At 35.3% G+C, this 14,169-nt stretch overlaps 1 protein-coding gene and 1 long non-coding RNA gene across 2 annotated transcripts in view; one reads left to right on the plus strand and one right to left on the minus strand.

Moving 5' to 3' along the window:
• Positions 1 to 875, minus strand: part of LOC127502616 (cholesterol 24-hydroxylase-like) — a 64,703-nt gene extending 63,828 nt beyond the window's left edge. Inside the window, exons 1-2 of the mRNA XM_051875643.1 lie at positions 616 to 875; positions 405 to 482 (exon numbers count right to left, since the gene is read on the minus strand). Coding sequence (XP_051731603.1) covers positions 405 to 482; positions 616 to 749 — 212 coding nt within the window. The 5' untranslated portion in view covers positions 750 to 875. The remainder of the gene's footprint in view (positions 1 to 404; positions 483 to 615) is intronic.
• A 1,850-nt stretch (positions 876 to 2,725) lies between these two features.
• Positions 2,726 to 6,838, plus strand: LOC127502745 (uncharacterized). The gene is made up of 4 exons (XR_007926915.1): positions 2,726 to 4,464; positions 5,079 to 5,307; positions 5,402 to 5,632; positions 5,910 to 6,838. It is a non-coding gene; the product is annotated as an uncharacterized LOC127502745 (long non-coding RNA).
• The last annotated feature ends 7,331 nt before the right edge of the window (positions 6,839 to 14,169 follow it).

Consider the following 14,169-nt stretch of genomic DNA (forward strand, 5'->3'; position numbering starts at 1 on the left):
CATGTATTCCGTTACTCCCAACCATATATTGCAATAACATTCAGAATTTCTTAAGCAAAAGAGTTCAAATAATTTTAGGTAAGTGTAGCCTACTACCTATAAAAATATTTAAATTTCATGGAATCATTTGACGTTTCAGAGTAAAAATGTTAAACAGTACAAATCACACACACACACACACACACACACACACACACACACACAGAGAGAGAGGAGAGAGAGAGAGAGAGAGAGAGAGAGAGAGAGAGAGAGAGCAATATCACTAGCCACCTGTGGGATATGATAACACGGTATTACGTAATACTTGACACATGTTTTGTAGGTGCAAAGTCAAATCAACAAGACATTAGTCAAGTAAATTTTGCAAATAATCTGATGCGTTGACACAAAAGGATTGTTCTTACCATTGAAGAAATAAGTCGTGTACAAGGATTCCCGATTTCATCACTCTATTGAAACTTGGTATATGCCCCAGCAGAAAACTGTCAGAATATCAGTTTCATGTTAATTTATCTGATTTTCGATCATAAAAACAAAGACTGACTTATTGCAATACCGTTTATTTAGTTGTATCAAACACAATCATATAGAGAACAAATCCTTAAAGTTTCTTACCTGTCTCTTGGAGGTCCAGGTATATGATCATATTTCTGATGAACATGTCTAACATACAGACAATATGCAAGAAATGCACTGAAAACAGCAGCGAGCAGGTAAAACATTATATATGAGACCCATTCTGAGATCATGATGGTGCTGTGCAGTAGCGCAGTGTATAATGTACGTCTGCCTACTGCTATCAAATATCAAACGATTTAAATTCCGGGTCTCTGGACCTTGTTCTGAATGGTTGTGGACATAGATTTACATAATAAAGGCTAGATGTCTCGTTCGCGCTGCTGGCCAATGGAGGTCGACGACCGCACCTGGCGACCATCTTGTAACAGTCAGCTCGCTCACTCGTAACATTGTGTTTTAATGGTGCATGTACATTTTAAATAACCATAACTTGCTCAATTTTCTACCGATTTTTTAAACTGTTTGGTTTGTTATAAACGTCAGAGATGTACTTATGACACTGCATACTTATGAATAATTATAACCATGGACTTCCATATGAAAATAACATTGAACAGAACAGATAGGTGCAATGAATATACACACGCACAAGGTATTTATGTTAAATCAATATATAGGCTACTAAAACTCAGTGTACAGAATGGCAACATGATATATATATATATATATATATATATATATATATACACTTTTATAATATGAATATTACTATTATAATAAAATAATTTGAATTATTACATGCATACCTGTCAACACTCCCGTTTTTCCCGGGAGTCTCCCGTATTTCACACCCATCTCCCGCCCCCCTCCCATTTTGTTATTTCTCCCGGGAAACTCCCGTAATTTGTATGGCCCTACCTCGTTATATGAATAATCACATCAATCAGGCACGTGCACACATAGACATAAAAGGGGCTTGAGCCCCTGCCCTTTTTCTTCCTCGAGAGAAAGTGCCCTTTTTTCTAGGGTTAGGTTAAGTTTTCTTTCCATTAGAGTAAAAGACATGGAAGCAAAAATGGACCACAATCTTAAAATTGTCCACTACATGAAAGAAGTATTCCAATAACACCAAAAGAATTAAAACGATTTATTGATTTGTGCAAAATAAACAAATTATTAGTGAAACTATGTCCCTCTCCTTGGTGTAGTTATTTATTCTAAATATATAGCTAGGCCTACTTGAAAATAGTTGCTGTTGCCTTCTCTTGTGATAAACCTAGTGAATACTAAAGAAGACCGTGGTCTCTGTGTGAACTGATTATTTTGTAGAAACCTGTGGAGTATAAAACAATTGCGTGAGTGTAAGGGAATTAAAATAAATTGGTAAGGAAGTCAAAATTGTCTTAATATATTTAAGGGTTTATTATTTTTTTTAAATAAATAATTATGAGAAGTGCCCTTTTTTCCACTTGAGCCCCTGCCCCCCAAAATGTCTGTGCACGTCCCTGACATCAATACATTATTCCAAGGTTGTCCAGTTGCCAGATCTTGTATGAAACGCATCCTACTCATACAATAGATACATCATACAATTTTGAACCCATTTGTGACCTCAACCTGGCAACCTACAACTCAGTTGAGCTGTTGATATCTGCGCAGGTAGACGGGGGAATTTGAATCAAGCGTCACTATTAAAAATGGCATTAGAAAGCTCAGGTGGTGCTACGGCGAAAAAAACTAAATATAGCTGCAAATATAACAACAGCTGGACGGAGGAATTTAATTTCTTATCACGAAGCAGCATCGACAATTCCCACGCTTTTTGCAAAGTATGTCGCACTGATTTCAGTATCGGACACGGTGGGAAAAACGACGTAACGCAGCACAATAAATCACAACGGCACAATCGCGCTGTGGAGGCACAAAGAGGCACACAGGTGTTACGAGATTTTCGGTTTCCGAAGGCGGAGAACAAGAAACATTCTTAGCTATTATTATCAGTGCTGAAAACAGCTGTGCTGCTGAATGAAAGTGGAAACCGTGATCCAGTGCCTGTTCTGTTGATTCACAGAAATGCAAGTTTAAAGACTATTGAAATAGAAATCTTTTGTAACATTAGAAATGTCTTTTTTTCCTTCTTCTTCTTCTTCTTCTTTTTTTTTTTAAATGTATTTAATAAATCCTTGTTGAATAAACTTCATCCTTGTGAAATTCATTTCTTAAAAAACAAAAACAAAAAAACTACAGTGATTCCAGACATTCGAATAGTATTTTAATGCAAATGCATTTGTGCAAATAATTTGGGGGCCACTGTATGTAAAAAGATAACTTTTTGTTGTTATAAAAATAGTTTTAAGTAAAAAAAAAAAATGTCATTAAAATTCAAAGAGTGGTAAAACATTTTTTCAAAATCTTTAAGACTAAAAATGTAATTTTTTGATCTGAGAATAGCTTTCTTATGTGTCATTTCCATATATTAAGGGACTGCTACAGTAGCTAAAGTTTGTTGTTGGCAAGTCCATGGCCCATCTTTTTGTACAAAAACAAAATGTCATTAAATGTCTCACACAATATCAAATGTTCACTCCATCACACATTATACAAAGCATCTAGTTATCAAAAGCAAATCAAGACCATATTTCCATCTTTATTCCAGGATTTGTGATATATGTTTTGACATTGTTTAATTTTTTTTTTTTTTTTTTTTTTTCAAATTTTCATGAGGCCAAATGTGCCCCTAATTAAAACCCCATGAAGAAAATGTATGTTTATGAACATTAATGACCAGTGAATTCAGGTTGACTGGGACACTTTTTGCCACTGAGATGACTGGGAAAAAGTTTCCCGATCAACCCGAATACCAAATAGCCTAATGAATGTTTGTGTATCAAAATAAATTGTCCATTTATATCAATGATCATCATTGTATATCCAGGTACACAAGTCACACATGGTCAAGAGAACAGATGGCAGAGAATAACAAAAGGTTGCAAAAATCTTTATTAGGCCACTGATTTTGGACATTTCTTTCATTTCCAGAGGGATGACCCCGTTTTAAATCTTCATAAGTTGAGGTAACATAGAAGAACATAGCATTGAAATGCCAGCTGCATGTTTTTAACAATATTTCATTTATTTATTTTCCCTGTTAGGCTATATGAAATCAGTATAATCTACTTCAACTCATTCAGGTGTTCTGGGATGCTTGGTTTTATTGTGCAATTGAAAAATTAACCCTTGTGGTGTCAGTGTATCTTTCTTTGTAACCATGAAAAGACAATATAGTTTCAGCAATATTTTCAGCATTTGTCACCAACCAGAAAACCAGAATGTTAGTCTGAACAGGTAAGCTAACACATGTATAATCACACCAGTTGTCAATAGGTTACAAAAATATTATGTCCACACAGACACATTTATATAGGCCTATCAGCTGTTACATCGCAAGGTACATAGGAAGAGCACAACGAGCTGAACTCATTGTAGACGATAGCAGAAGGTTGCTCTGCTGTTACACGAAGTGTCTGTCATTCAGTTACAGACGTCTGCACAAAACGTGCATACTAATGAGAACTTTATAAACTGTTACCTAGAAGTAAACAACTGTAGTTTAGGCGTAAGTCAGCCGCGACGCCGAGAATATAGTTACCTTTATGGAATAATCCACTAATGTCCTGAGATAAAACGTGAACTAAAATTCTCAGTTGCACGTGCAATCGCGCATGTCTGGGAAACTCATTAATATTCATGTCTGCTCCGCCTTCGGAAACCGAAAATCTCGTAACACCACCGGCGATTTCAAACTTTATCACTAAGGGACGGACGGAGGCAGAAACCGTGTTACAGAGTGAACTAAAAATGGCAATGTTGATTGCATGTTCCCGGATTCTGCCATAGCTAGAAAATACTCCTCTGGAAAGACTAAAACAACTCAGCTTCTTAAAGGTAAGTTCATCTGTCTACGTTAATTAATGTTTACTGATAAAACCTATTGTAAAGTGTTACCATGGTATTTATATGCTGTACAGTTTTTTTTTTTTTTTTTTTTTTTTAAAGTAGCAACATTTTATGTTTCACATTATTTTCAAAATTCACATTAATGAAGATCTACATTTCTCAGTTTTATTCATGGTGAAAACGTGAAACGTGCCATAGTTTAGTGGAAGATTGCTGCCATCTACTGGAAAACAAAATCTTTTGAAAGTGCTCAGTGAAAAGTTTGTGCATGAATGTAGGCCTAATCACTCTTGTTATTTGTGTTTAGGCTGTAATGTGGCTTAGGTGTTTTTTTGTATAATTTAACCATCCATATATAAGCCTATAAAAAAGAAATAAATAAAATCATGAACACAATTACTGTGTGCAATGGGCTGTCAAGGGGCACCATAGAAAATCTTGCCTAGGCTGGCCCTGTCTATTAATGCTAGATTTACAATGTGTTAGCCTTTTGACAGAAACTAAAACAAAACACACACTTTAATACATCATCATCTTATTCATTTTTTTATCTATATCATCACCATCTTTGACCACTTCTTTTTCTTCTTATTATTTGTTAGGTGCCATTGCCCCAGAGCTTGATGATGAGGTCAAAAAAATCTGCCAGACCCAGCCATTTGGATTACTTTGTGATGAGTCAAACAACATGCAGACAGAAAAAGAACTAGTTATACAGGCAACAGTGTATGATGAGAACAGTCTTGAGGTTGTGACCAAATTTATTGACATGCCAGTCTGCAATGTGGGTACAGCAGAAAATATTTATGAGAAGCTGGAAACCTCTTTGAGGTGAGTGTATTTACACAATCAAGAATGCACTTAAGGCTCGTTTGAATTCAATGGCATGAATGTTTAAAAAAAATTATTTGTCTGATTATGACAGAAATGGAGGAATCCCATGGGATAACCTGGTGGCCTTCAACTCTGACAACTGCAGCGTGATGAAAGGAAAGCACCATTCAGTCATCACCAAACTAAGAGCTAGTCAACCTTATGTTCAGGATGTGGGTTGCATATGCCACCTTGCCCAACTTGTCACAGGCTGTGGCATGAAGGCCATCAAGGCCCCAGTGGAGGATTTACTGGGTGGTGTGTATAGCCACTTCCACAAAAGGTCAGTATAAAAGAAGAACATTTTGTCAGTCTGTTCTTGGTAAATTTAGGACAAGCTAAATCTTCTCAGATACTGCAGTACACGATGGCTCAGCCTCCACACATGCATAGAAAGAGTGCTCAATCAATGGGCTGGTCTGCAGGCTTACTTTAGTAGTCATGAGGATGAGAGGAGTGCTAAAATCAGGAACCTACTTCAATGATCATGAGATCAAGTTATTATATTAAGTTATTATATTAAGTTTTTTTATTTAAGTTTACCCATGTTTGCCCAATAGGCAGAGCAAGTGATGATCCATAAGCTACACAGTGAGATGACAAGACTGGTCAAGAGATACTTGGGCTACATTGTTCCAGCTAGATTAATTGTGGATATTCCAATCAGTGAAGTATCATATGGACATGAACACCAACTGGCGAATGAGGATCTCTTAATTGGGGCTGAGGCCAGAGCATTCCTTGAAAATGAAGAACTGTCCTCCATGTTAATGAGCAAAATATATCAGTAAGTTGTAACTTCAGTAATAATAACGCCTGCATGCTTCATTTGTCTTTCTTCATGATTCCTTGTTAATATGTGATTCTGTCATAATTGTGCTCTTAGATCTGTACATTTAACTATGAAGTATTTAACCTAACTGATAATGTGTTGGAAATCTGTCCATACCACACAGTGACAAGGCTAGGTTGCATGTTTCCACAACTGAGGCTTGACCCAGATAAACTGAGAGAGGAGTTCACAGGCTACCAGGTCACAGACAGCAAGGAATTAATCCAGGAAGAGAGAGTGGACAGATTCTGGGGCCTTGTAGGGAAAAGTGAGACTGAGACCAGGTTTAGTCAGCTGGCTAGTCTGATGAAGGCACTATTTTGCATTCCTCATAGTAATGCCTCCTCAGAGAGAACCTTTTGCATGGTCAGAAAGATTGTAACAGAAAATCGAATGAGCATGAATAATAGCACACTCTGTGCTCTCTTGTGCTGCAAAATCAACTATACAAAACCTGCACACAAGTACACTCCCTCCAGAGGGGTACTTATAGCAGCAAAGTCTGCTACTTACAATTATAATTCTGGATGTAAGAAACGCTAGGAAACACCTTCATGTTAAATACATGAAGTACATTAAATTTTTTGTTACATGTTCCACATGCACCACAGTGTTTCCTTTTATGTATTATAAATTTTGTTATAATAAAGATAAATAAAAAAGAAACATAAGTCTCATTATTATCACAATAATTCTAATTATGTATTATGTATTTACTTATGTGTATTTAACTTGCCTCTGACCCGCCCCAAACCCAACCCCCATCTGCCGAGTCCCGCCCCCGCAAACGTTAGAGACTCTGCCGTAAGACATCTAGCCTTTATTATGTATATCTATGGTTGTGGACGTAAGAGGGCAGTAGCTACTAGCATTCTTCCAATCTTTCATTCCAAAGGAAAACCAATGTACGTGTGGAGAACTACCCATACGAAAAAATAAGTATACTTCAAGTTAATTTTATCAAGTATACTTAAGTAATGTTCAAGTACATTTTTAAGTATACTTTATGTGGTAAGTATACTAATGTCAATGTACTAGTAGTATACTTGTAAGTGTACTATTTCAAAACTGCTTGGGACTAAATGGGCCCACTTTTAGTATATAAAAAGTATACATTTAAGTGTACTATAAGTGTAACAGTAGTAAACTTTGAGTACACAACTAGTTCACAACAATGTTTCTCATTTGTACTGAATCTGTACTACAAGTGAACTTATAAGTATACTAGTAGTTTACTATTTTAATACTTGTAGCACATTTTTTTTAGTATTTGAAAGTACACTTTGAAATATACTCTCAGTAAACTACTAGTTAAGTAGTTTTACACTGCAAGTGTACTTGTAAGTTGTCTTTAAGTAAACATAACATCATACTTACAGTTTACTATTTATATATTATTTTTGCACTTTAAGTATACTACTATGTTCCTATTTAGGTTTTTTTTTTTTTTTTACTTGAAATACACCTTTAATTGTACTTTAACTCTTTCCATTTTAAAAACATTTTATTGTAGCTTCGTGCATCCTTTTTTTTTATCAACCCTTGAATGTGGGTGTTTCATAAAAAATAAAAACATTTTAAACAAAAACGTCCGGATGGGATTCAGAACTATGATCAAAACAGATGGAGTAGATTGAGTCCATCAACACCTCCAAAGCTTCACAGTCGTTTCCTCTTCATGGCTTCAACATTTCATTCGATACCATTTGGCAGTTTTGATTTCTGTATAATGTTGATGATCGCGTTATTTTACATTTGCATGAGCAATCTTCCAACGCTTGTTTCTGTTTCTTCTTAGCCTATGTTTTGATCAGGAGATTCTGTCCTCTTTCAGAAGAAGTGTAATAGCGCCCCCTACTGTATAACAGTGAAAACATGGATAGCCGGGAAATTCAGTCAGTGGCGGGGAAAGAGTAAAGCAGATTTTAAGTAAATTCCTGAACTCAATCCCCTAATCCTACCCTTAAACCAACCCACAATGTAGGTGATCTCAGGTTTTACTATCCTTGTGGGGACTAAATGTAATATAAACCTGTACACACACGCGCGCGCACACACACACACACACACACACACACACACACACACACACACACACACACACATTTTCTATTTTACTTAACTATTTGTAACTAGCACTTAAAAACCATACAAACAATTGTAAAATTAAATTACATACCGGGTAGAATAAAACAAGTCAAGCAACAGATGTGGAAAGCTATTCAGAATAGCTAATTGGTCCTCCTGACATCATGCCACTTTGTTCTGCTCCTATAGATGCACTTGATTGAAATTGATGCCATCTTGTTTTGTCTTCTAACTCTGTGCATTGATCATTCAGTGCTTAATTGAAAGCCATATGAATCATATGATAGCCAACATATAGGGCTCATGAAAGCCAACATCCAAAGTCCTATGAGGATGTGGGGTCGCAGGAGGATACTCGTAAACCTAAACACAACATCGACCAATCAGACAGGACAAGTCATTGTTACCGCCCACATGTCTGTGGTCTCCCAGTGGTTTACATCATGGACAGTTTAACTATGTCATTAATTTACAAAAAATAAAAATAAAACATGAATGTCTTTATCTCAGACAACATTCTTTTGTGTCATAATGATTTTGGGGCGAAGCTCAGTGTCGACTTGATTTCTACCATTTTATCCAGAGAAGGATTACGTGTCACAATGTCAAACTTTTAAAACAACATTTAATATGGTCTAGAGTAGACTGTAGACATAAAGGTGTTTGCAAATGGTCAAAAAATAAAATAAAAGAAATAGTTAGTCACATAAAAGTTTACACTTATTTAGATAACTTGCAGTTTTGTACATATAAAATCATTTCAGAACCAAGGCCACTTGTAAAAAATTGGTATACTTGTTTGGTATACTTGTTGACTTGACCCAAGAACTATAGTTAAGAATTAATAGAAAGTTATAACAAATAATTTAACCCTAACAAAAAAAGCCTAACATATGAAATAGAATTCTGAAAAATATATATATATTTTTTTTTACAAAAAAAATTGCATGTGTTTTTTGTTGAGTTTTACATTTGATACATCAGGATTTTATGGCTCATATAGTATGATATAATATGAAGCTCACACTCGAGGATAGAAACACCTCAAATTTTATTCAAAGATATGTAATTTGGTGCACTTGCTGATATTTATAAGGCCAAAAAGATGAAATTCTGATAACTGGCAAAGTAAATTGCTAAGATCTTTATAACAGCACAACAGAATGCTAACATAAAATGCATATAAATATCACTCTATATATCCCGATAATATGTCTAAGTGAGATGATATTTAAATGCATAGTTTTATGATCAGAGCTCTGTAGTTTTTATTGTGGGGGAAAAAACAGATGGTGTACAAATAAATGTTCCTCAAAAGCCTGATGTGATGTGTCATAATTGATACTTGACTTGTCCAAAAAATAGCTTATGGATAATTAAATAACCCAGGTGAAAATAAAAGTACACTTCCATAATGTACTTAAAGTGCTCTATTTTTGCCCGCTAATTTTGTACTTAATATACAAAAAAATCTTCTTTAGTACTTCTTAAGATAATCTTAAGAACATCTAAGTGTACTCTGATGTACTTTGTGTACTTTGAGACACCATGAATGTGAATTAAAATGTACTTTTAACATACTATCTCTGTATTTAAAAAAAATATTTAGTTACCACTAATAGTACACTTGAACCCATACTGTAAGTATACTACAAGTGGTAACTAAATACATTTTTTTAAAGTACAAAATTAGTGTGCGAAAATAGAGCACTTTAAGTACATTATGGAAGACATTTTTTGAATTACCCTTACGAAAAAGAAGTATACTTCAAGTTAATTTTATCAAGTATACTTAAGTAATGTTCAAGTATATTTTTAAGTATACTTTATGTAGTAAGTATACTAGTATCAATGTACTAGTAGTAAACATGTAAGTGTACTATTTCAATACCACTTGGGACTAAATTGGCCCAAATGAAGTATGTTTAATTGTACTATACTGTAAGTGTAACAGTAGTAAACTTTAAGTACACAACTAGTTTACAACTATGTTTCTCATTTGCACTCCATCTGTACTACAAGTGAACTTACAGTGGTGGTCATAATTATTGGCACCCTTGGTAAATATGATCAAAGATGATTATAAAAATAAATCTGCATTGTTTATGCTTTTGATCTTTAATTCATAAAATTAGCAAAAATCTAACCTTTCATTGAAGGAAAAGAATTGAAGGTGGGGGGAAAATCACATTATGAAATAAATGTTTTTCTTCAAAACATGTTGGCCACAATTATTGGCACCCCTTGAATTTTTTATGAGTAAAATATCATTTTTATAAAATATCAAGTATATTCCCATTCATATTTAATTTTTTTTTTTTAGCACACCAGGGTGATCATGAACATGAAATTGTCCAGCCATGACTTCCTGTTCCACAGGAGTATAAACATGAAGAAACAGAAAGGCCAAATTCCCTTAATCATTCATCACGATGAGTAAAACTAAAGAATATAGTTCTGATGTGCAGACTAATCAACTAAAGATGTTACAAATCTGCCTGGAAGAGGATGTGTGTCTAAATCGTCCTAATGCGTGGTGAGGAGGAAGATCACAGCTGGAGAATTGCAGAGATTAGTTAAGTCTTGAGTCTCAGAAAGCCTAAAAAAAAAAGATCAAACAGCACCTATGTCCCCACAAGTTGTTCAGGAGGGTTTCAAGAAAAATCCTCTGCGCTCATCCAGAAACAATCTCCAGAATATTCAGTTGTCAGACACGACTGGAACTTCAAACGGGACCGGCTTCTATGGTCAGATGAAACTAAAAAAAGAGCTTTTTGGCAGCAAACCCACCAGATGGGTTTGGTGCACACATGGATAAAAAGTACCCCATGCCCACGGTTAAATATACTGCTGGATCTTTAATGTTGTGGGCCTATTTTTCTGCTGGAGGTCCTGGACATCTTGTTCAGATACATTGCATCATGGATTTTATCAAATACCAACAGATAAAAAATCAAAACCTGACTGCTTCTGCTAGAAATACAATAATGGGCCGTGGTTGGATCTTCCATCAGGACAATAATCCAAAACAAACATCAAAATCAACACAGAAATGTGTCACTGAGCACAAAATGAAGCTTCTGCCATGGCCCAGTCCCCTGACCTGAACCCTACAGAAAATGAGTGGAGTGAACTGAGGAGAAGAAGCACCAACATGGAGCTGGGAATCTGAAGGATCTGGAGAGATTCTGCATGAAGAAATGGTCTCTGGTCTCTTGTCAGGTGTTCTCCAAACTCATCAGGCATTATAGAAGACGACTCTTGGCAAAAGGAGGTTGCAAAAAGTATTGAATAAAAGGGTGCCAATAATTGTGGCCAACGTGTTTTGGAGAAAGACATTTATTTCATAATGTGATTTTCCCCCTACTTTCAATTCTTTTCCTTCAATGAAGGGTTAGATTTTTGCTAATTTTATGAATTAAAGATCAAAAGGATAAACAATGCAGATTTATTTTTATAGTCATCTTTGATCATATTTACCAAGGGTGCCAATAATTATGACCACCACTGTATAAGTATACCAGTAGTTTACTACTTTAATACTATTAGTACATTTTTAATACTAAACTACTAGTTTAGTGCAAGTATACTTGTAAGTTTATTTTAAGTGAACATAACATCACACTTATAGTTAGCTTTTTATATATTATTTTTGCGCAAGTAGATACTAGCCTACTATTTTAGGTATTATTTTGTATACTTGAAAAACCTTTAATTAACTCTTTCCATTTTAAAAACATTTTATTCTAGCTTCATGAATCCTTTTTTATCAACACTTAAATGTTGGTAAGTTTCATTTTTTAAAAAAAACAAACAAACAAACAACATTTTAAACAAAAAGCTGAGAAAATTGCATCTTTGTCAAAGACTACGTCCGGATGGGATTCAGAACGATGATCAAAACACAAATGGAGCAGATTGAGTCCATCAACACCTCCAAAGCTTCACAGTCCTATAGCTCATCCTGGTTTCAACATTTCATTCAGTAACATTAGGCAGTTTTGATTTATATGTGAAAAGGGTCTTTTGCGTGAGTAATCTCAAAGAGCATAGAACCCAAGAGGGTAGCTTTTTGGGTAGGCTAACAGCCACTAGGTGTCGCCTCGGTAGCGCGGCAGCCATTTTGGGGTGAAAATGCCAAATGGACAACAGAATAGCCTACATCACATCTTGCGCACCCAAAATCGGCGAATCTCACAGCGAAATCAGGAACGCAATAGAAAATTTCTCAAATTCAGTAAATTTTATGACAACTACAGTAAATGTTGTATTGTCTTAGCCTATATATGTTTTATGTTATCAGTTGTGGAATCCAACCATTACACTTCTGAGGTAACGTAGTTAGCCTACTTTATTGAGTATTTCCATTTTATGCAACTTTACATATTTACAATTAATAGTAAATTAATAAATTAATAAGTAATAAAATTAAGTTCATCATGTTTGTAGCGTGATCCAGGGGATTAAAGTGGAGTAAATTACTCCACTAGGTCTGAAATATATACATTTTAATCCCCTGGATTAAGCTACAAACATGATTTTATAGAACATGATGCATTGCTATGTTCCCACTTTTGGTCACAGTGGCTGTGTTTTTTTGTTTACATATAGTCTTTCTTTAACGGACATTAATATAAGACAACACTGCAAAAACAGTTTACTGTCAAGCTGTTATATCCTGTTATATATTTATTGTCCTACATTCCCAATTTTTCTGATGCATGTCCTTAATTTAATGTGTTGGTATTAATTCAGTGTTTATAATGCTAATACTTAAACTTCAAATAATTTCAACCCAAACTGACTGGGTTTCTAGAGAGCAAAGGTTTTGTGGAGGAAAAAAAAGTGGAAGACTTAAAGGATTAGTCCACTTTCAAATAAAATGTCCATGCCCTTCTTTCTTCAGTCAAAAAGAAATTAAGGTTTTTGATGAAAACATTCCAGGATTATTCTCCTTATAGTGGACTTCAATGGACTCCACTGTTGAAGGTCAAAATTACAGTTTCAGTGCAGCTTCAAAGGGCTTTAAACAATACCAGCCTTGCAAGTGGTTCCGCCATTCCGCCTTCCGTATTCTTCAAAAAGCTTACGCTGTATGTCCTACGCCTTCCCCATTCTACTTACGGAAAAAATGGAACTGGCACCACGTTCGTTTCGTAAGTTGAATAGGGAAGGCGTAGGACATACAGCGTAAGCTTTTTGAAGAATACGGAAGGCGGAATGGCGGAACCACTTGCAAGGCGATCATTTGTGTTTATAAAGCATATACAGTTGTATTTTTTTTAGAAAATGGTCGATTGTTTCGCTAGATAAGACTCTTATTCCTCGTCTGGTATCGTTTAAAGCCCTTTGAAGCTGCACTGAAACTGTAAGTTTGACCTTCAACAGTGGAGTCCATTGAAGTCCACTATAAGGAGAATAATCCTGGAATGTTTTCATCAAAAACCTTAATTTCTTTTCGACTGAAGAAAGAAGGATATGGACATCTTGGATGACATGGGGGTGAGTAAATTATCAGGAAAATTTTATTTGAAAGTGGACTAACCCTTTAAACACAAAGTCTATAATAAACCGTTAAAAGGATTTGATGATTATTAGTCTAGTGTTTGTATGTTATTCTGTGTTGTCATCATTAAGGTTTTCAGCTAATTTCAGCTTTAATGTACTTTTTTTTTTTTTTTAACAAAGCAGCTGATATTGCCATAGAAACTAGCGGACTGCCGAGTCGCTTTCACCCCAAAATGGCGGAAACGCAGGGCTGCTGCTGGGCACCGGTGTTGCAGTGGAACGTTCTATTTAGTTTCGCTTCTTGTCAGTGTATATTCTTTGGTAATCTTCAGTCGCTTGTTTCAGCTTCTTCTTCTGCATTTTGATCCGGAGATTCTGTACTCTTTCGGATG

The sequence above is a fragment of the Ctenopharyngodon idella genome, chromosome 20, assembly GCF_019924925.1.
Source record: "Ctenopharyngodon idella isolate HZGC_01 chromosome 20, HZGC01, whole genome shotgun sequence".
Classification (NCBI taxonomy): Eukaryota; Metazoa; Chordata; class Actinopteri; order Cypriniformes; family Xenocyprididae; genus Ctenopharyngodon; species Ctenopharyngodon idella.